At 45.4% G+C, this 21,598-nt stretch overlaps 2 protein-coding genes and 1 long non-coding RNA gene across 4 annotated transcripts; 2 read left to right on the top strand and 1 right to left on the bottom strand.

Annotated features, from left to right (window-relative positions):
* Positions 1-975: 975 nt before the first annotated feature.
* On the top strand, positions 976-20,479 carry LOC117441460 (microtubule-associated tumor suppressor 1 homolog A). Of its 2 annotated transcripts, XM_034077546.2 has the most exons (10): positions 976-1,132; positions 7,979-8,045; positions 13,976-14,099; positions 14,166-14,256; positions 14,731-14,836; positions 15,000-15,073; positions 16,174-16,272; positions 17,054-17,170; positions 18,039-18,136; positions 19,568-19,878. In XM_034077546.2, exons 1-10 carry the CDS (start codon positions 1,058-1,060, stop codon positions 19,779-19,781), a joined length of 1,065 nt encoding a protein of 354 aa, XP_033933437.1. In that variant the 5' UTR covers positions 976-1,057; the 3' UTR covers positions 19,782-19,878. The 2 variants fall into 2 exon arrangements, with proteins under 2 accessions (XP_033933437.1, XP_033933438.1); XM_034077547.2 differs by lacking the exon at positions 18,039-18,136 and having other exon boundaries at positions 19,568-20,479.
* LOC139433284 (uncharacterized) lies at positions 2,604-4,753 on the top strand. Its single transcript, XR_011642825.1, has 3 exons — positions 2,604-2,736; positions 3,731-3,822; positions 4,211-4,753. It is a non-coding gene; the product is annotated as an uncharacterized lncRNA (long non-coding RNA).
* Positions 20,480-20,578: 99 nt separating the features above from the next.
* LOC117441461 (fibrinogen-like protein 1) lies at positions 20,579-21,414 on the bottom strand (the record flags this gene model as incomplete). The annotated part of the gene is made up of 2 exons (XM_034077548.2): positions 20,579-20,987; positions 21,101-21,414. Coding segments are annotated over 2 exons (507 nt in total), but the record flags the coding sequence as incomplete, so codon positions are not given.
* Between the last annotated feature and the right edge of the window lie 184 nt (positions 21,415-21,598).

Here is a 21,598-nt window from a genome sequence, read left to right on the forward strand (position 1 = left end):
ACACACACACACACACACACACACACACACACACACACACACACACACACACACACACACACACACACACACACACACACTGTTGATTGTGAAGTGTTACATAACTCTCCCTTTCTAACCTGATTGATATGTGTGTGTATCAGGATCTCTTCTCCTCCTCTCATCTCCCTGCGGCGTCGTGTGAGTGGGCCGAGAGAGCAGTGAGAGTTTTCAGAGCTCCAGCTCCTGGTCATTGATTGGGCGGATGTCCTGAGGAAAGTGGAGGTGAAGGGGGAGTGATGAATGGGAGAGAGGGAGGAGGGGAGGAATGCAGCTCTTTCATATGCGTGTGTGAGATAATATGTGTTTTTATCTGAAGCATGAATACCAAGGCTATCTAATCAGTCTCATGCACTTAAAGTGACTGGTGAGTACACACGGCACGCTCAGGAAGACCTACACCTGGGGGGCCTGTGGGGGGGGGGCTGTTGGGTTGGGTGGGGAAATCCATTTAGTAGAAAAGGCTTTGAAACCAAACCAGATGAACTGAAACTGAGGTTACTCAGGTTAGGTTACTTGTTGGTGTGCTGCTCTGATTATAAGAATATAGTTAGGGCTAGTTAGTGTTCCCTGTCGATGTCTATTACCTCCAACAGAAGGACGTTTTTTTAGTGTAACTTAAAACAGAACAATAGACTCAGTTAAAGTTGAGTTTAGAGAGGAACCAGTTGTTTGTGTAACGAGAGAAAGGGAGATAAGAATACAGATAAGGAAAGAAGGTGCAGAATAACTCGCATTGCTCCATTCCACCATACAGTAACCAGCCGGGAGGGGGGTGCAGGTGGGAGGAGGAGGCAGGGCAGGGTGGGGAACAGGTAGAGAGGGGGAGGAGTGGAAGGGAGAGATAGTCCCATGGAGTAGGCGGGCAGAGAGAGTGTGTGTGTGTGTGTGTGTGTGTGTGTGTGTGAGTTGTGTAGTTAATGTTGCCGGCTGCTGCAGAGGGAGGGTGTCCGTGACAGAGAGAGAGTGAGGACTGAAGAAGGTGTGTGTGTGTTTTTGTTTCTTCGCTCAACGAAATATGGGCTCCAGGACCAGCAGAGCCCACCACAAGCCCAGAGAGGCCCCCCCTCACCGCCGCAAGAAGAAACGCAAGGTGTGTTTGGGTGTTTGTAAGTGTGTGTGTGTGTGTGTGTGTGTGTGTGTGTGTGTGTGTGTGTGTGTGTGTGTGTGTGTGTGTGTGTGTGTGTGTGTGTGTGTGTGTGTGTACATGTGCTTCTTCTCTCTTCTTCTGTTGCTCTTCTGATCAGCTCTCAGCAGAAGTCTGGGTTTAGGAAGCTGCCTCATGTCGCCTCAAACGTGGATCATATCTCCTCCGTTAGCACTCAGTCATCTCTCTTCTGTGTTCCACTGACAGAAACATGTGCTCATTATTACAAGCTGTCTCCCTTTGGCCTCCCACCCTGTCAGGGCTGCCCTCTCACAACAGATGCATTTTATGGGTGAGTGTGTGTGTGTGTGTGTGTGTGTGTGTGTGTGTGTGTGTGTGTGTGTGTGTGTGTGTGTGTGTGTGTGTGTGTGTGTGTGTGTGTGTGTGTGTGTGTGTGTGTGTTGTGTGTGTGTGTGTGTGTGTGTGTGTGTGTGTGTGTGTGTGTGTGTGTGTGTGTGTGTGTGTGTGTGAGTGAGCTGGGCTGGTGTAAGCAGCTGTATAGTGTGTGTTGGGATCATATGAGTAGAGGATAGTTTATCTTGATGTCTGTGTGAGTATAGAAATATGAATGTAAAAATGTTTGTTTGTTTTTGGTTGCTTTTGAATGTTAAGCTTTAGCTTCAAGGGGAAGCAGTCCTTTTGACTTCCTGCAGATGTTGTGAGCATCACCACGTCGGGTGTTTTCAGCCATGGTGCATGTAGTAGCTTGATTATTTTACAACCAGATGGGATTATTATGAGGGGCCGTGTAGGCCAAAATTCAAACTCACCTCGCACACACACTACTGAAAACATCTGGCCTTGCACACACACTACTGAAATACTCTCACGTTCACTACTGAACACCTCACACACACACTACTGAACACATCTGGCCTTCCACACACACTACTGAAATACTCTCACATTCACTACTGAACACCTCACACACACACTACTGAAAATTAAGCCTCACACACACACTACTGAAATCCTCTCACATTCACTACTGAACACCTCACACACACAATACTGAAAATTAAGCCTCACACACACACTACTGAAATCCTCTCACATTCACTACTGAACACCTCACACACACACTACTGAAAATTAAGCCTCACACACACACTACTGAAATCATCTCACGTTCACTACTGAACACCTCACACACACAATACTGAAAATTAACCTCACACACACACTACTGAAATCATCTCACGTTCACTACTGAACACCTCACACACACAATACTGAAAATTAACCTCACACACACACTCCTGAAAAACATTTTACTGAAAGGTTCTCAGTAGGGAATGTGCATGTGATTCACCTATGTGTGTGTGAGAGGATTCTTGCTGTAACGGAAGTCATTCTAATGTAACGGATGTCATTCTAATGTAACGGAAGTCAGTGGTCTCTTTGCTAGCCCCGTTAGCTTCATTAGCTCCAGGCTGCTACTCCGAAGTGGTTGTTGTGTTGATGCCTGGTGGAGTATTCTTCATTGAAATATCGCACTTATCGTATGGCTCTGCGGTTCAAACAGACCGTCCATGAATGCAGTTTATTCGGTAAGTGAAATTCAAGCACTTTATTTCTTACTTGTCTTTTTATTCAGCTAACAAGCGAGACGAAGCTACATCTGTGCTAACGATGCTATCCGTAGCATACAAGTTAAAACATAATGGAGAAGTGTAACACATTAAGAAGAATTATACTGTAAAACATAAGGCTTCTCGGTGAGGTTGGTAAAATAAGGTCATGCTTGTACATTAGTTAGTTTGCTAGTTAGGTAACTGTATGCATTGTTAATTTAAAATAGCTATGCTCGACGATGCAGACAGCTAGCGTCACATTAGTGTCGAAGAGCAGAGTACTGTATGAGATTAACCTCACTATAAGATCTGTGTATCTGAAAAATATGAATCTCACATTTCCAGTTGGTTCCAGAAATAACGTTGACGTAGATATTGCAATATGGTTTGAAACTAGCTGGAGTTGATTATTGAAGCTTACTGGTTAACGTTCATCATATTAAACGAACGAACCCAAACGTTGTTGTTTTTATTAATATTATTACCAATACTTACTTAGCATTTTATTATCATTACACTGGAGAAACCGACTTATTGTGGCAGCAGAACATGAACATGTAACTTAATGCCTGCATTTGAGGACGAAAAATAGCTCAGTCAATGCTTTAGGGACAAGGAAATGATTTGTTTAAATATTAGATATGACGTTATGTGTGCTTCTGTGACAATGAAGCTTATTCATTGCATTACATGTGTTGAAGATGTTTGTCTTTTACCCTTACGTGTGTGTTACGAATGAATGTGAATATGGCATAGGACAAATATTTAAATTGACTGTCTCATGAAAAACGATTCTAAAATAAAAAGGACCACAACTATACAATACACAATCCAACTGATAAGATACAGTAAGGGCTTTGATATCCAGCACTTTCTTTAAGGATAACAAAAAGATTATCACATGACATTTGCATGTAAAAAAGTCTGTGACCAACACATTGTTACTTTACATATATCTGTTTGTTTAAAGTTTCCAGGTGATGCGGCAGACAGACCAGAGGATGCTGACCACGAGAGACAGACCTATTCCTAACATCAGTGAACTTCAGCATGGACTCAAAGGTACAAAGAATCGAGAAACGTTCTGGTTTAAATAGATAAAGTAACAACTATAATCAGCTTTCACATTTCAATGTATTTAAGGCAATTATTATTTTACATTGTGAGAATTGCTACCATTTGTCTCTACATATTGTCTGTAAAAGACGTGGTAAAAGTGGTTCTTGCAGTGAGACAACCGAGCAGTTGAATATTATTTAATAAGATATTTTAATGTTGATTAACTGCAGACTGTTCATTCATAATCTGATTATCTTTGTAGTACAAAGTGATGAATTAAAAAAACAAATTAACATTTAAAAAATACATTATTTCTACAGCCGCTAAATAAACGTTTCATGAATAACACACTTGCTCTGCAATAATGTCATATGTTTGTCATTTCTGTTAGGAAAGGACATACCTGAAGGACACAACTGCCTCACCGTTTTCTCAAGAGGGGCAAGAAGAAAATGAAAAGCTGATTTCAGATTAAAGACCAATACAGGACATTCACTAAGAAACTACACTTTTATTGTGAACACAAAGTCAAACAGGACCATCATTTGTTTGTGGCAGCTGAGCCCAGTATGGGCTCACAGATGCAGTTAGGGGGTTTCTTCATCAGACCTGGTCCTCCTCCATCAGGCCACGTCCTCATCCCAGAGAAAGACCTCTCCACCTTCTCCAGCCAAACCCACAGACAGGACATCCGTCATGCTGAGGTTTCTCCCAAAGTCTCTGCACGCTGTCTCAATTGATCCACACTGTGAATATGAGGGGGAAATGTGTGTCATAAATGCTTTAGACAATAAGAAATATGAAGTTAACTGTAAGGAATGGCTCATTCTTTTTTAAATAGACAAAATTATTACTGTATTTCAATATCTCATGTCTGAAAGTTTAATTTAAAAGAAGAAGAGGCCCCAAAAATAAAGATTGGTATATCAATAAATGTAGTTGATTGTGTCTTTTTAATTGTTTAAAGTAGATAGAACTGGTACTTAAGAGTTTGAATACAGTCTGGTTGCGGAGGAGGCACACAGGTAAGAGCATATAGCTACCATCACATGTAACTAAGCTTGACTTGAATTTATTAAAAGTATAATTAAGTAACAGCAACAAATCAATAGCAAATCGTGCACAAATGTGAATCTTTGCTGGGTCCACTGTTGAATTTACCACATATTGTATGTTTTAGAAACCTTAAGGCATTTATAGATTTGTATGCAAGTAATATCCCAAAACTCAATAAATACCGTAGATTATTATTGAAAGTTATGCTGAATAGTTTCATGTTCACTTACCTTAAGCAACGTAAAACGTGCAGACCGGGGGAAATACAAATACTTGTATTTCTCTTTTTTGGTTTGCAAGGGTGGTCCCCTTCCGCGGAGCCCATTTTCTGTTAGTATTATCCTAACAGAGAAAACAAGAGGGAACAACCCTTATTTAGGTTTTTTAAAAAGTGACAATATCAGCTTGCATTCATCCGACAAAAATACGACACAGGGTATTGTCTAATTGCTGGTTGTCTTGTGTTTTTATGGGATTTGGGATAACGGATTTATTCTATAAAATATTTTGAATGGTTTTCACTTAATACTGTTATAAAGTCGGCTGGGGACGGGCTGTAGTAAATAGTGCAGCAGATCTACACAGCTAGCTCGCTAGTTAGCATTATTAACGTCAGCTATTTATGTACATTTTCAAGTTCTGCTTGAAAGCAAGTTCCTGCAAACTGTTCAAACAAACGCTTCAACTTGTACCATTTATAATCTGTATGTTTGAATATGGATCTTAAATCGGCGTGACGTTGAAGCAGCTGCAGTTCCGTTAGCATTTTGCTTCTGGCAACTAGATTTATGATTTGAAAATTTATAAAAGTAGGGTAGGACATGTGGATATTATCCGGCTGACAAAACGTGACCTGTCTCTTAAATGCGTCTCAACCACAGACCTTATTTCCAGCTAGTTTCAAACCATATTGCAATATCTACGTCAACGTTATTTCTGGAACCAACTGGAAATGTGAGATTCATATTTTTCAGATACACAGATTTTATAGTGAGGTTAATCTCATACAGTACTCTGCTCTTCAACACTAATGTGACGCTAGCTGTCTGCATCGTCGAGCATAGCTATTTTAAATTAACAATAACAATGCATACAGTTACCTAACTAGCAAACTAACTAATGTACAAGCATGACCTTATTTTACCAACCTCACCGAGAAGCCTTATGTTTTACAGTATAATCCTTCTTAATGTGTTACACTTCTCCATTATGTTTTAACTTGTATGCTACGGATAGCATCGTTTAGCACAGATGTAGCTTCGTCTCGCTTGTTATCTGAATAAAAGACAAGTAAGAAATAAAGTGCTTGAATTTCACTTACCGAATAAACTGCATTCATGGACGGTCTGTTGAACCGCAGAGCCATACGATAAGTGCGATATTTCAATGAAGAATACTCCACCAGGCATCAACACAACAACCACTTCGGAGTAGCAGCCTGGAGCTAATGAAGCTAACGGGGGCTAGCAAAGAGACCACTGACTTCCGTTACATTAGAATGACATCCGTTACATTAGAATGACTTCCGTTACAGCAAGAATCCCCTCACACACACATAGGTGAATCACATGCACATTCCCTACTGAGAACCTTTCAGTAAAATGTTTTTCAGGAGTGTGTGTGTGAGGTTAATTTTCAGTATTGTGTGTGTGAGGTGTTCAGTAGTGAACGTGAGATGATTTCAGTAGTGAATGTGAGAGGATTTCAGTAGTGTGTGTGTGAGGCTTAATTTTCAGTAGTGTGTGTGTGAGGTGTTCAGTAGTGAATGTGAGAGGATTTCAGTAGTGTGTGTGTGAGGCTTAATTTTCAGTATTGTGTGTGTGAGGTGTTCAGTAGTGAATGTGAGAGGATTTCAGTAGTGTGTGTGTGAGGCTTAATTTTCAGTAGTGTGTGTGAGGTGTTCAGTAGTGAACGTGAGATGATTTCAGTAGTGTGTGTGTGAGGCTTAATTTTCAGTAGTGTGTGTGTGAGGTGTTCAGTAGTGAACGTGAGATGATTTCAGTAGTGTGTGTGTGAGGCTTAATTTTCAGTAGTGTGTGTGTGTGTGAGGTGTTCAGTAGTGAATGTGAGAGGATTTCAGTAGTGTGTGTGCAAGGCCAGATGTTTTCAGTAGTGTGTGTGTGAGGTGTTCAGTAGTGAATGTGAGAGGATTTCAGTAGTGTGTGTGCAAGGCCAGATGTTTTCAGTAGTGTGTGTGTGAGGTGAGTTTGAATTTTGGCCTACACGGCCCTTCATAGATTATGATACCCTGCTTCCATAAGCTTGCTCTAATATGTGTCGTACCCCGAGCTCTTTGCTCTGTCTTTATAAACTCCTGCCTCTCCGACCCCGCTGACCTTTACTGAAGTGTCCTGTGGTCAGCGCTGAAGCTCCACGGTCCTGTGCTCAGTGCTGAGCTCCACGGTCCTGTGGTCAGTGCTGAAGCTCCACGGTCCTGTGGTCAGCGCTGAAGCTCCACGGTCCTGTGGTCAGCGCTGAAGCTCCACGGTCCTGTGCTCAGTGCTGAAGCTCCACGGTCCTGTGCTCAGCGCTGAAGCTCCACGGTCCTGTGGTCAGCGCTGAAGCTCCACGGTCCTGTGGTCAGCGCTGAAGCTCCACGGTCCTGTGGTCAGCGCTGAAGCTCCACGGTCCTGTGGTCAGCGCTGAAGCTCCACGGTCCTGTGGTCAGCGCTGAAGCTCCACGGTCCTGTGCTCAGTGCTGAAGCTCCACGGTCCTGTGCTCAGCGCTGAAGCTCCACGGTCCTGTGGTCAGCGCTGAAGCTCCACGGTCCTGTGGTCAGCGCTGAAGCTCCACGGTCCTGTGGTCAGCGCTGAAACCCAGAATGACAAACGTCTTTGAACTAATTCACTGGGCACTATGTGGTCTACGGCTGTGTACACCAGTTTGATGTTTGGTCCAAAACCATAGTGAGAATACTGAACCTTTGGAAGCATACAGAATCATCAAACAATGATCGCTGCGATGAGTGAACTGACTGAGGCTCACTGCACAGTCAGGCTGCCAGTGATCGCAGGGTACACACTGCTCTATATCGAACAGGGGGAGTAGAGAATGGCCTGAGACACAGCCTTGAGGCTCTTCTTCTTCTTCTCTTGTGTGCAGCGCGAGGAGGCCTTAAAGCAGAAGAAGAGCTTGTCCCTGGAACTGGCAACCCTCCGAGATGAGCTGGGTAAGAGAAGGATCCACACACACACACACACACGCACACGCACACATACACATGCACGCACACGCACGCACACACACACGCACACGCACGCACGCACACATACACACGCACGCACACGCACGCACACACACGCACACACACACGCACGCACGCACACACACACACGCACACATACACACGCACACACACCACACACACACACACACACTCACACACACACACACATACACACATACACACGCACGCACGCACGCACACACACGCACACGCACACACACACACACACACTCACACACACACACACACACACACACACACTCACACACACGCACACATACACACACACGCACGCACACACACGCACACATACACACGCACGCACACACAACGCACACGCACACACACACACACACACACACACTCACACACACGCACACATACACACACACGCACACATACACACGCACGCACACACGCACACGCACACACACACACACACACACACCACACACTCACACCACACGCACACATACACACGCACGCACGCACACACACACACGCACACGCACACACTCACACACACACACACACACCACACACACACACACACAACACACACACACTCTCTATCACACTATCAATCTCTCTCCTTCCCTCTCTTTTATGCATTTGCATATGACACAAACGCACAAAGCTTCTCATCGACAGGCCAACTGCTATTGAGAAGCTGCTGTTTCACTCTGAGCCAAAGCTCAGTCACTGCTCCGTGCACCTGTGTGCACGGGCTTTTATCTGCAAATGAAGACTAGTACAAAAAACACAACACCAATAACTGATTAGAAGACGGGCAGCATGTAACAGTCTCGTGTCATCGGTCAGTTATATGGCAGGGCAATCTGAGGTGTTGCTTTGCAGCACAGACAGGAATAGCTCTGTGGCACAACACCATTAAAGAGTTGTACTTCAGACACCTGACTGCACCCAATCAAGCTGTTAAAGGAGATTACTAACCTGCGAAGAGTATTTTAGATCTAACGTTTAGATGTTTTACATTTCCTGTATGTTATTTATGTGGATAAGTGAAGCATCTTAACTCTACCAGAACCACTTAAAGTGTAGCATTGAACATAATAGCAGCAGATGAGTAAGACTTTAATTACAGGCGAGGATCCATCCAAATATTGCTGAGGAGCTTTCATGTAATGAGTTCAGTTTCCATGTCATGTGTGTTTGAGGCGTGTTACTCAGACGTTCTGCAGCATTTGGCAGTCTGCCATCTTTTAACTGTCAAATGCCGCGTTCACACCGCAGTACTTTTCCCACTTTAGTTCCGATACAGTTCCGAAATGTCGCATTCACACCAAAAAGAGCCGGAACTAAAATGAGTTCATCAGAACCTTTTTTACCCCCTCTCTGCTAGAGAGCAGGGACTTTCGTGGGAGAAAAATGTTCCTATTTCTGATTGGCTGAGCAGATTGCAAACCACGCCCCGTAAAACTCCCAAAAAGTTTTGTCTCGCATTAGCATTATTAGCATTAGCATTAGCCCAGCGCAAAAACGCAGAGAGACTAACTTATGGAAACACAAAAGAAAACATGGGAGCGGTGGAGATGAGGAGGTGTCGGCGTTCTGGCGATTTACTCGGAAGGCTTCAGTAGAAGCTGCTGGGACTCCCAGCAGCTTCTACTGAAGCCTTCCAACCAGACACACAGAATTGAGCTGGAGCTTGTCCTGCCAGGAGTTTAGATCTGGGCTGAAATGGTGTCAGGGCCATTCTCACACTCACATGCAGGTGGTTAGCCTCGGTTAGCTCATTGGTTAGCCTCGGTTAGCTCATTGGTTAGCCTCGGTTAGCCTGCCCTGGAACCATATTTAGTTTTAGTTTTGATCCTGGTGGACTGATCATATTGGGCTCTGAGACTGCTTATTTGTTGTGAGCTCGGTTCTGACTTGAGAGGTCAAACACTTTGTGATTTGTCTCATAGTGGCGTGTTGTCTCTTTTAATGAGCGCCACGGTCTCTGAACAAATGAGACACACTGGCTCTGTGCTCCCAGTGGGCAGGATGAACATGAACGAGTCCACTCAGGGTTAAAAGCTCTGTTCCCACTGTCCTCTTTCCTCTTCTTGGAGAGCGCCATGTGTCATTATTTGTCTCTCCCTGTCTGCCGCTAACACGCCTGTTCACTCTCCTCTCCGCTTCTCTCCCTGTATCGCTAATTATTCTCTTCACTCACTTTCCTCTCCGCTTCTCTCTGCCGCTCACTCCTCTCTTCTTCTTCTGTGTTTCTCTCCCTGTATCGCTAAATATTCTCTTCACTCACTTTCCTCTCTGCTTCTCTCTGCCGCTCACTCATCTCTTCTTCTGTGTTTCTCTCCCTGTATCTCTCACTCGTCTCTTCTTCTGTGTTTCTCTCCCTGTATCTCTCACTCGTCTCTTCTTCTGTGTTTCTCTCCCTGTATCGCTCTCTCGTCTCTTCTTCTGTATTTCTCTCCATGTATCGCTCACTCGTCTCTTCTTCTGTGTTTCTCTCCCTGTATCGCTCTCTCGTCTCTTCTTCTGTATTTCTCTCCCTGTATCGCTCTCTCGTCTCTTCTTCTGTATTTCTCTCCCTGTATCGCTCTCTCGTCTCTTCTTCTGTATTTCTCTCCATGTCTCGCTCACTCGTCTCTTCTTCTGTATTTCTCTCCATGTCTCGCTCACTCGTCTCTTTCGCCCCCTGTCGGCAACGGTTAAAACAGAATCGCTCCGTCAAAATTGAAATCCCCTATTAATGTATGATTATAGGTCCGGGTCCGTATAGGTCGGTGTCTGGCTCCGGATCCGGACCGCGGTCCGCCTGTTGCCGACCCCTGATGTAGACTGTCGCAATTCAGACCTGTGTGCTAAGGTTGATGTCAGTAATCAATAACCAAATATAAGTATCACAATATAAAAGTAATGCACAGTGATTGCTTTCTGTTTTTAATTTTGGATACCCTCAATATAAAAGAAAAGTCAGTGTATTATGTAAGACAACACAAGAATGTTAACCTAGAAAAGAAAGTTGAATCTGAAATGTATCATCTTCTCAGAGATTGTATTTATAGGAAATCCCGCCTATAATGAAGCATATTCAGGCAGCAGCCGATACGCCAACAATGAACCACATGAGCACATACTACAGTTTAAAAAAGCAGAAACAATTTCATTTATTACCTACACTCAGTTAAGCTCACACACACTGTTTAATGAACATACGGGATAAATGAATACATATGAACCATTCTGTGAGGGAATAGTGTTCTTATTGGTTTTCTGATTATGTAATCCATTCCTACCAAAGCCTGCTTTCAGGGCACATTAACACGTCAAGTAATCTGACAGAGAGAGTTGTATATGTTCTCCCATAGCTGACAGTGCATCATGTCCATCACATGTCTGTTAGTTTCACGAGGTCAGACACACACCACTGTTTTAAACTGCATATTGACACACACACACACACACACACACACACACACACACACACACACACACACACACACACACACACACACACACACACACACACACACACACACACACACACACACACACACACACACACACACAAACACACAGATTGATGTACACAATGTGTGTTCACATGCACTGTATCTATATTACAACATGAAGGCATGCGTTTCCACACACACACACACACACACACACACACACACACACACACACACACACACACACACACACACACACACACACACACACACACACACACACCTCTCCCTTTCCACTTTCCCTCCGTCCTTCACTCCAACAGCAGTGCATATACTTTTCTCTTTTACTGCGTGTTTGACCTTTGGCTCGTCTCTTTACACATGGAGCTGAGGAATGCGAGCAATGTTTAGAACCCTGCTTTCTCTACACACACACACCGCGTGACACACACCAGTCAGACTGAACAGGAAGGACCTGTCTCTGTCTCATTGGGTAATGTTAGGGGATTTAATGGTTTTCTTGTGAAGTTGTACAAAGTAGTGTCACTGTAGCATTACTGCTGTAAGTGTTCAGGTTCCATCAGCCTTCCTGCGCTGTCTGCTACACACACACCCATCGCACTTATACTCAGATGCCATGTTGTCCAACAAACAGAATAGACGCAGACCTGTTTGAGAGGTTTATGCTCAGGAACAGTCACAGATTTCTGGAGAACCGGTTAGAGTGTCTTCTTCTGGGGTTAGTGTTTGCATATGAAGGATCCTTTCTTCAAACCCAACCTGTCAAATGTCTAAGTGTTATGTAGATTATTCAAAACAAAAGTCTTGTGTCTGCAGCCAACACTATATTTACACTGAGATAAAGCTGTTTGGCTTCCTTTTAAACCAGTCTGGTGCATTTTTATGACCAAGTTGTGTTTTCTTTAATTCATTATCTTTCCTTCCATTCACTCTGTCTCACGAGAGAAGGGGCCGCGTCTGCCCCACAGCCCACACCATGACGTCCAGGTAGAGATGTTCATGCTGAGAAATGAGAAGAGGGTTCTCTTTGGAAACACACACACACACACACACACACACACACACACACACACACACACACACACACACACACACACACACACACACACACACACACACGCACACACACACACACACACACACACACACACACACACGCACACACACACACGCACACACACACCTCTCAGCTGTCGATGGCTTTGTGTCTCCTTCACCATGACGACAGGCACTTTCATAGAGCTCTATTCAGATGGGGGGAGCAACTGTCCCGGCTGCAGCCAGCTGTTCCCGTACAGTTCTAGAAGGTTTATTATTTTCATTGTCAGTAGTATCATTGCAGGCACACAGGTGATGGCACTCTCATGTCTTCTGTCTGCCTGCTTCAGATGAGATCCCATGCAGTGACAGATGTTGGGTTGTCCAGGTGCTACATTACTTATCTTGATTCAAATATTTCATATTAGCGAAACACTTGGATCATAATGGCGACGCGTGATGAAAGATGGAGAGAGAGGGAAGCGTGCATGTGCTTGTGAGAGTTCAAATGATTCATGAGCAGAATGAGACCTGTGCATACTTCTGAGCTGACTGCAGATGTTCCAGGGCTGGATCCCATGTCTGCTGCAAGTAATGCAGTCATTCAACTGGAATGTTGTTGTCAGGGATTGCTGACACACACACACACACACACACACACACACACACACACACACACACACACACACACACACACACACACACACACACACACACACACACACACACACACACACACACACACACACAGAACATGTGCTATGTATTACCTGTTGGGACGCTGCCTGTCGTATCTCAGGAGCCCGGCCTGACATCATGTGATATCGTTGTACTAGTCGTGTGTGTTATGGAAATGACACACTAATTCATGGTAAATGGTAGAGTTGTAACTCAATGAGGGCGAACACATCTGGCCTTCCTTCCCCTCATCTGCCCTCCAAATGATTTGTGAACTTGTGTGGTGTAATGTTAAGCTGATTCCTCCCAGTCTCTCTTCCTCTCCTTCTTCTGCTTTCTGACACCTCTCATCCCGACTAATTGGATGAAGGGGCCTTGGATTTAATACATGTAATGAAACGTTGTAAAACAGAACATACATTTAGAAGTTGTAGGTTATTGTTGAGTTGTTTATAGAACATTATGCTCCTCACTACCTTTAGTCACTTAGTTGTGTTTTCTATGTTGTTAAAAGAATGTCTAAACCCAGTGAGAATGTGCCCTGTGTGTGCTCTGCCTCTACATTCTGAACCGAAGAATGCTTTACAGCAAACTTCACATCCATATTGCTGATGTCTTTTTGCATTATAATCATTATGATTGTGGTTGTTATTATTATATTATTATTGTCCAGTTATATTTAAGGGTCCTTATTGAAATGTTGCGTGCCTCCTTCAGTGGCGTCGGCGCAGTGCTGCGAGCGGCTGCAGCAGGGCAGGGAGGAGCTGCGTGTGCGCCTGGAGGAGGCTCTGCAGCGCCTGCAGCAGCAGCACCAGGAGCAGCTGGTGCAGCTGGAGGACAGGTGAGCACATATACATATAACTACAACTCTGTCAGCGCTTGCTCTCTAACTGTTCCTCTGTGGCAGACTGAGGAGCTTCTACCAGACTGAGTGGGACAAAGTGCACCAGACGTACCAGGAGGAGGCAGACAGATGGCGCACGCTGATGGAACAGCAGGTCAGAGCGCACACACAAAATATAACTAAAAACTATTTTTTCAAATATTATTTTGTAGAATATCTTAGGCCCTTTCTGGCCCTGACGGCTCGCCACTGCTCTGATTGGTTACCGGGAGAGATGTGACTCACAATGTGAAGATTTAGCAGCTGCTCATAAAAACAACCTGTGCCAGAGATTTATGAGCATCACCATGGTTACATATCTAATACAGCTGATTGCAGTTAGCTGTAAACATGCTGCAGCGTGAGCAGTGTGAGGCTCACGTTACTTCATGCATACTCTTTTTAACAATGTAAGAAACATGCTCTCACGTTGTGTTCACTGAAACCCCGTATTGTTCCCACTTACAGGGGTACACTGTTCTCATGCTCGATGTGTTACTGCTCACACACTGAGTCTCAGGTTTGATTCAACAGTCTGCCACTGTGACAGGAGTTGTATCATCTCTTGATTTGATTCTGCATCCTTCAGGTGGAGGAGCTGAGGAGCCGACATGAAGCGGAGAGGAAGGACACGGCGGAGAGTCACAGCCAGAAGATGGAGTCTCTCAGAGGGCAGCATGAGACCTCCACACAAGGTGTGTGCAGAATACACAGCGCATTTTAAATGTTCTATTACAAACAGGTAAACCCATTCACATATTTAAAAAGGGATGCTTCATAAGTTAGCCTGCATTCATGAGGATGAGCAGTGTTGTTGCCATGATGTGTGTTCACTGGTGTGTGTGTGGGATGTTTCAGAGCTGAAGAGGATCCAGCACACAGAACTGGAGAACCTGAACACATCCCTGAAGGACACTGAAACATCTCTCTCTGTAAGACGTGTCAATGTGAACACATACGTTACTAAGGAAGGTATAAACGGCAATGTCTTAATGAAACAAACTCCACTGACATCTAATCTGCTGAGTAAGTAAAAAAAGTGTTGAAATAAGTCAGCATTTTAAACGTTTCTACATCCTGTACCTAAAGCAGCAGTCCAGCTCAGAACAGTGAAACGGCACCACATGCTCACTCCCAGCTCGCCACATGTTGACGATCGGCCAGGGCCGCTTCACGCCACCGTGTGACGCGCTGGCTGCCCCTGAGCGTCAGTGTTCAACGGGCAGGGCGTCCCATAGCAACCTGGTCTCACCAGAACACGTGAAGAGAACACGACTCCTTAACACCGCATGACGTGTCGGCTCCACGGAAACAACCCCAATGTAAAGTGAAGGAGGATCCTTTTCCTGGTGGACACACGCTTCTGCAACGTCCCGCAGTGAGCTCAGTGTTGTTTTCGACTCTTTAAACGTTTTTAACATCTACTTAATTATGGATTTTATTCCCTACCTTTATTCAAGAGCGTGTTCTTTCAATTTGAGAGCATCGTTTATTGATTTCGCGTTCAGATTTCCGTCAGCATGTGACGAGTTGGGATGAGAATGTGTTGGAAACGGCTTCTGGTGAATCATGTGTTAACAGCACCGTGAGATCACCAGTGTGTGGTGCACTGAGTGTCGCTGGCAGCATGGTCTCACAAAGTCTCCTCTTTACTCAACAATAGTTTTTCTGCAATTTGTTTTAAGACACATTTCATAGATTGCCCATGTTCCTCAGTCAGAGTGCTGATGACACAGTAGATCAGAGACCATCATGTCTCAGAGCTGCGTGGGAGCGCTATCTTCCATACCCCGTTGTAGTGTTAGCACAACCAAAGCCATGTTATGACGAACACGCATGCAGACTGCAGGCAGTTGGGTTGAACACATCGTGGAGCAGACCTGGAGCCAGTAGAGTGATGCAGGCCTCTGCTCCTCAGGTCGCAGCAGAGAAACATCAGGACCTGCTGGTGCTTCTGAATCTGAAATGTCTGCTTACTAAATGAAACCAAAGCTCAGCGTTCACTAAAGGATGCTTCTGTCTCTGTTTCCAGGAGAAGGTCTCTGGGCTGTGTGCAGAGAAGGAGGCTCTGAGTGAGAAGCTGGGCGCAGAGGAGGAGCGCAGGAAGCAGACCCTCACAGACAAGAACCTGGTACACATGGTTACTCCTGTCATTCTAGAGCACGCGGGAATGACTCAGCATTTCACCACCTTGTCTCAAAGACAATGGTTTTCTGAAAGTGTTTTGTTGTTATCCTGACACAAGGTCAGGGCTACACAAGCGGCAGAGACTTTAACCTTTTGTTCTCCGACATAAAGTAGGTCAGGAAATACCCCACTGGTGAATGTCTGAAGTCTGTTAGTAGACATACAAACAGACACATGACTGAATGAGAAGACATGTCATCACACTGAACACAAGCTACCTTTAGCTTAGCTTAGCTTTAGCTTAGCCGGGTGACATGAAGTCACGTGACCTGTTGTAGCTCCTTTGTAGCTTAACGTTAGCCTTTAACTTCTGGTGATTGTATTTGTGCTCAGCCTTTTGTGTGTAAAAATATGGAAATCATCCTTGTTTTTAAAAAAACGTTTAAGTATCCTAAACGTTTTTATCACAGATCTTATTTTTTGCAATATTTGGAAAAATCCTTTTAGTGGAGGGAGCCAATGTGATGCTCACTGCCGTGTCGCTCACCAAGACACGTCATCATCACTGCACCGCTCTGAAGCTTCCTGATACAGAGATCGCGGAGGGGGATAGAGACAGTTTGTTCTGCTCAACAACGCCCCCTGCTGGTTAGGAAGGGTTACACATTCTGGGCCTCATGAAATGACCCGATCTCTAACCACTTGTGCCATGGTCATTGTCTCCGCTGCTCTTCCCCCACAAAGGCATTGAGCGTCACACTCCTCTAACGTGTTTGTTCTCGCAGAAGAACTCCCACACCGTGTACCTGGAGCAGGAGCTGGACAGTCTTAAGGTCGTGCTGGAGCTCAAGAACAACCAGCTGCACCAGAAGGAGAAGAAGCTCATGGACATGGACAAACTGGTGGGCAATCCCTCTTCCCTTATCACGTGTTATCACATGTCATAACATCAACCCGAGTGGGAGATTGTGGTGTGATCCTGGACATGTACCTGTTTGTTCAGCTGAGAATGAACTACGAACCTGTCCCTCCAACACCGTCCCCCCTGACTGCCTGTATTATGTTCTTATCCTTCTCGCTGTCATTTCTTTACGCTTTATTAGCATAGTTTAAAAAAAATCGCTGTAGATGTTGTCAGTCTCACGACGGTATTGGGACGTTTATTTACCGCGATATTCGGTATATCGTTACATCCCTATAGTCTGCAAGTGTAATGTACCATACAATGACATTAGCTTCACATGACAGTAAGTGATGGGCATAAAGTGAAACACCTGTCGAGTCAATGGCCGTGAAAACTACCAGCAACGCATCGCTAACCTTGATCACACATTTTGGGAGGTTAACTTCAATCTAGATTTGTCATAAGGCAAATCAGACTACCCCACAAAGAGCCATATAAGTGGTTAGTCTGACCCCTCCCTGTCTGCCCAGCCTGAACTGCCCATTTCCTGAAAAAGCATGACTCGAAAGAAGTGTGAACTCTGCGTCATTTCAGAGCGCCGGGTAGACTGTGATCAGATCCTGTTTCAGAGGCGCCTTCATTCCCCTGATCACTTTCACCTGGTGTGCGTCGTTAGGGGAGGAAGGTCATACAAGGAAGGATGGATAAACAACCTCACATACAACTAATGCTAACGTGCGTGTGTGTGTGTGTGTGTGTGTGTGTGTGTGTGTGTGTGTGTGTGTGTGTGTGTGTGTGTGTGTGTGTGTGTGTGTGTGTGTGTGTGTGTGTGTGTGTGTGTGTGTGTGTGTGTGTGTGTGTGACAGTTGGAGACGAATGTGAAACTGCAGGAGTGTCTAAATAAGGTCCAACAGGAGAACGAGGACTACCGGGCCAGGATGGACAAACACGCTGCTGTCTCAAAGTACGTACAAAGTGTGTGTGTGTGTGTGTGTGTGTGTGTGTGTGTGTGTGTGTGTGTGTGTGTGTGTGTGTGTGTGTGTGTGTGTGTGTGTGTGTGTGTGTGTGTGTGTGTGTGTGTGGTCTAGCATTACTATACTTGTGGGGACCTACATCTGTTTACATAGTCACGTGTGGGGACTAGCTTCCCTTATGGGGACAAATTGGATGTCCCCATAAGGGGAATTTTTAATTAATTTTAGGGTGAAGACTTGGTTAGGGTAAGGGTTAGGATAAGGGTAAGGTTAAGGGTAAGGGTTAGGGTTAGGATAAGTCTCCAGGAAATGCATGTAAATCAATGTAATGTCCCCTGAAGTGATGTATACATGGTGTGTGTGTGTGTGTGTGTGTCCTACTGCCTTGTGTGTCTTCAGTTGTCCAGGCTAGCCATGAATCTGTCCAGCCACAGACAGTGTCTGGCGGTAAACCCCGGAGGTAGCGACTAAAAGCAGCTTTCCACTCGGTATACTTTCCTCTGACACACAGTGGTACAGGTCTATGGGTTTAAAGAGTGGCCTATCTGTGAGACGCAGCTGGCTGTGGCCCTTTAAGCCCGTTCAGTGCTTTCTCTGGTTTGATGTCACATCTGAACTCTCTCTCTATAACATTGTGTTTCAAGCTTAACAATTTCTCATGCCAACATCAGCCACATAAAGGTAGTGTCTCATCGAGGCCATGCACTTCATAGCTGAACCCTGAGAATACACTGAAGTAAATACATCATGTGATCAGATGCTTGTGACCAGCAGGCAGCTCTACGGCCGTGGCTCAGTCTGTAGGGACTTGGTATTGAAACCGAACGGTCGCCGGTTCACGTCCAGATCGGACTGGAGAGGTGCCAGTTCACCTCCAAGGCCACTGCCAAGGTGCCCTTGAGCAAGGCACCTGGCAGCCTCTCTGCTCTGCCAGCTCTCCTACCTGCATGTGGTTGTATGTGCGTGTATATCCTCCCTACAGTATGTGTGTACAATAAATGTATTTGTAATAAAGTATGTCTTCTTCTTCTTCTTCTTCTTCTTCTTCTTCTTCTTCTTCTTCTTCTTCTTCTTCTTCTGTATGAGCACCTCTATCACCTGAACAGTGTGACCTGTGACTTGTTCTCAAAGAGCTACAGCATAGTTCTGGCAATACACATCTCAGGTCCCGAGCTCCTCCAACAATGCAGCAACAATATACTTAGAAGTCAATAGCAATAAAAACATTCAAGAGACTGGTGCAAGGGACAAACACAGAATGTCAAATGAAAGACTTTATATTGTAATAATATCAAACTAAAGACGTGTTTATGCTTGGTACTTCAGTGGTTGCCTGAGACTCTGCCCTCGGACAGTTCCCAGTTCACCTGGTAAAGCAGTTTGTGCAGATAATAGAATCGGCTCTCTGTCTCCCCCTGCAGGCAGCTCTCCAGCGAACAGGCCAAACTCCAGCAGACGCTGCAGAAGGAGTCCAAGGTCAACAAGCGCCTGTCTATGGAGAACGAGGAGCTGCTCTGGAAGCTGCACAATGGAGACCTGCTGGCCAGCCCCCGCCGCCCCTCCCCCACCTCACCCTTCGGCTCACCTCGGAACTCTGCCTCCTTCCCCACAGCTGCACCCTTATCGCCCAGATAACCCCGACAACAAGCCTCCTGCTCCAGCAGCCTGGACAAGGCAGAGCTGTTCCACACACTGGGAAGGACTTCAGTCACAGCAGTGTTGTTGCATATTAATGATACACTTGTTCATTTGGAACACATTGCATAAAGACGCTTGTTCTGAAAGCGTGGAGACGTTGCAGTGGCACCGGCGCACTTATGTCTGGCAGAGGAAGGGCCATGCTCTACCAAATGCCTAGTTCTCCAACAAGCCTTTCTTCTTGTTCTGAAGAGAACATACACCAGGCACACCTCAGGGTCCGTACGTGGGCCCTCGCTCTTATGACTATCCTTCCATGTTTTCTCTGATATGTTGTACAATTTAGGATCCTTTTATCCTGTTATCTCATACCGCTCTTTCCAGAGGCGCGTGAGAAGGAACCTTGGACTTGAGGCTTGTGGGAACAGACTCAGAGTGGTCTGGGTGTTTGGTGGGGGGCTAGCATGGACTGCTTTGCCTATTCCCCTTCTTTCAAAGAGGACCTTTTTCCCAAAGAGCAAAACTCAATCCCTCGTCTGCTTGGAGCTCTGGAAGAAGTGAACAACGTGCCGTCCTTCTGTTGAGGAACTGACCTTTAGATCTGTTGCTCTGAGTCAGCTCCTCACCACCTCTACCTGGAACCACCTTGGATGTTAGATCTGAGCTGTCAGTTCAGAGACTGAACACATCCTCCCAGAGCCAAATAGCAGAAGTGTTCGGAACTCAGATGTTCCTAAAATGCCTCAGTTCACCATGTTGTTTTATTTTGGACATGAAATAAATACAAAAGGATCTGAGATAAAAGCACCATTGTTTTATTTGGATATTGAAATAATTGCAGAATTGACATGCAAGTGAATGAAACATGAGATGACAGACTTTAAAGAGATGCCACAGAATGGTGTTGGATGTGTGGGGTTTCAGGACGCTGCTGGGCAGCAGTCGGAGACCCTCTCTTGCTTTCAGTGTTGAAGTCGGCCACGATGATCTTCAATGATGTCGCCCTTTGCTTAGCTGCTGGTCTGTCGTCCTGGTAACGGGGTAATGACCTGTGGCGGAGGCTCCAGGTCAGCGGCTCGTACCATCATGACCACAGATTTGATAGAGTACCACCAGCCGTGCCACGTGTACCAAACCACCCCGTCATCAGCCATGGCTTGGTCCGGCCCTCTGTAGTGACCGTTCAGGTTCCCTGAGTCACACCTGCAGCGCGGAGAGACAGAAGAAGACCTGCAGTACCTTCTGTATAACCATTTAACCTCTGCCCCCTTGCTGTTCCTCTCTTTGCGTGTGGTTCTACTGAGTGACGGACCTACCTGCTGAACCACCAGCCGGACCTGCTGTGTCTGATGCAGCTGGTGTGGTTCTCCGTGTCTCCATTATGAACCTGGTCATAGGTGCTGAACTTGATCCCGTTTGACCCAGGGAGTTCTTTTGTAAGAAATGGACCAGTCCGTTTCTTCCCGGCAGAGGGGGGGCTGTGGACATGAGCCAGGGCGTCCCCCGCGTTCCCAGTGTACTCTCCCACATGTAACTGGTACTGGTCCTTTGAGGGAACAGGAGACACACACTTCAGGAAAGCCCTTTCATAGGAGCCAACATGCTTATCATTCCTGTTATTGTAAATATTTGTTTAAATGGCACACAGGTGGTATTGGTCACTCCGGCAGTCATCACAGCGTGCGGTGTCGGGTGTTCCGTGCAGCTGCTGTGCTGGTGTGGGTGACAGAGAGGGTGAGGCCGTAGGTCCTGCTACGATGATTATTTATGTTATTTGCTTTATTAAATGATCAACACAACTTCAGCACGGACTC

The sequence above is a fragment of the Pseudochaenichthys georgianus genome, unplaced genomic scaffold (genome assembly GCF_902827115.2).
Source record: "Pseudochaenichthys georgianus unplaced genomic scaffold, fPseGeo1.2 scaffold_1695_arrow_ctg1, whole genome shotgun sequence".
Lineage (NCBI taxonomy): Eukaryota > Metazoa > Chordata > Actinopteri > Perciformes > Channichthyidae > Pseudochaenichthys > Pseudochaenichthys georgianus.

Bases quoted from the DNA above. Each gene is read 5' to 3' on its own strand.
- LOC117441460 (XM_034077547.2), top strand. From the start codon at position 1,058: ATGGGCTCCAGGACCAGCAGAGCCCACCACAAGCCCAGAGAGGCCCCC. The intron at 8,046-13,975 runs GTAAGAGAAGGA...TGCCTCCTTCAG, and splicing joins AACCCTCCGAGATGAGCTGG to TGGCGTCGGCGCAGTGCTGC. The intron at 14,837-14,999 runs GTGTGTGCAGAA...GGGATGTTTCAG, and splicing joins GCATGAGACCTCCACACAAG to AGCTGAAGAGGATCCAGCAC.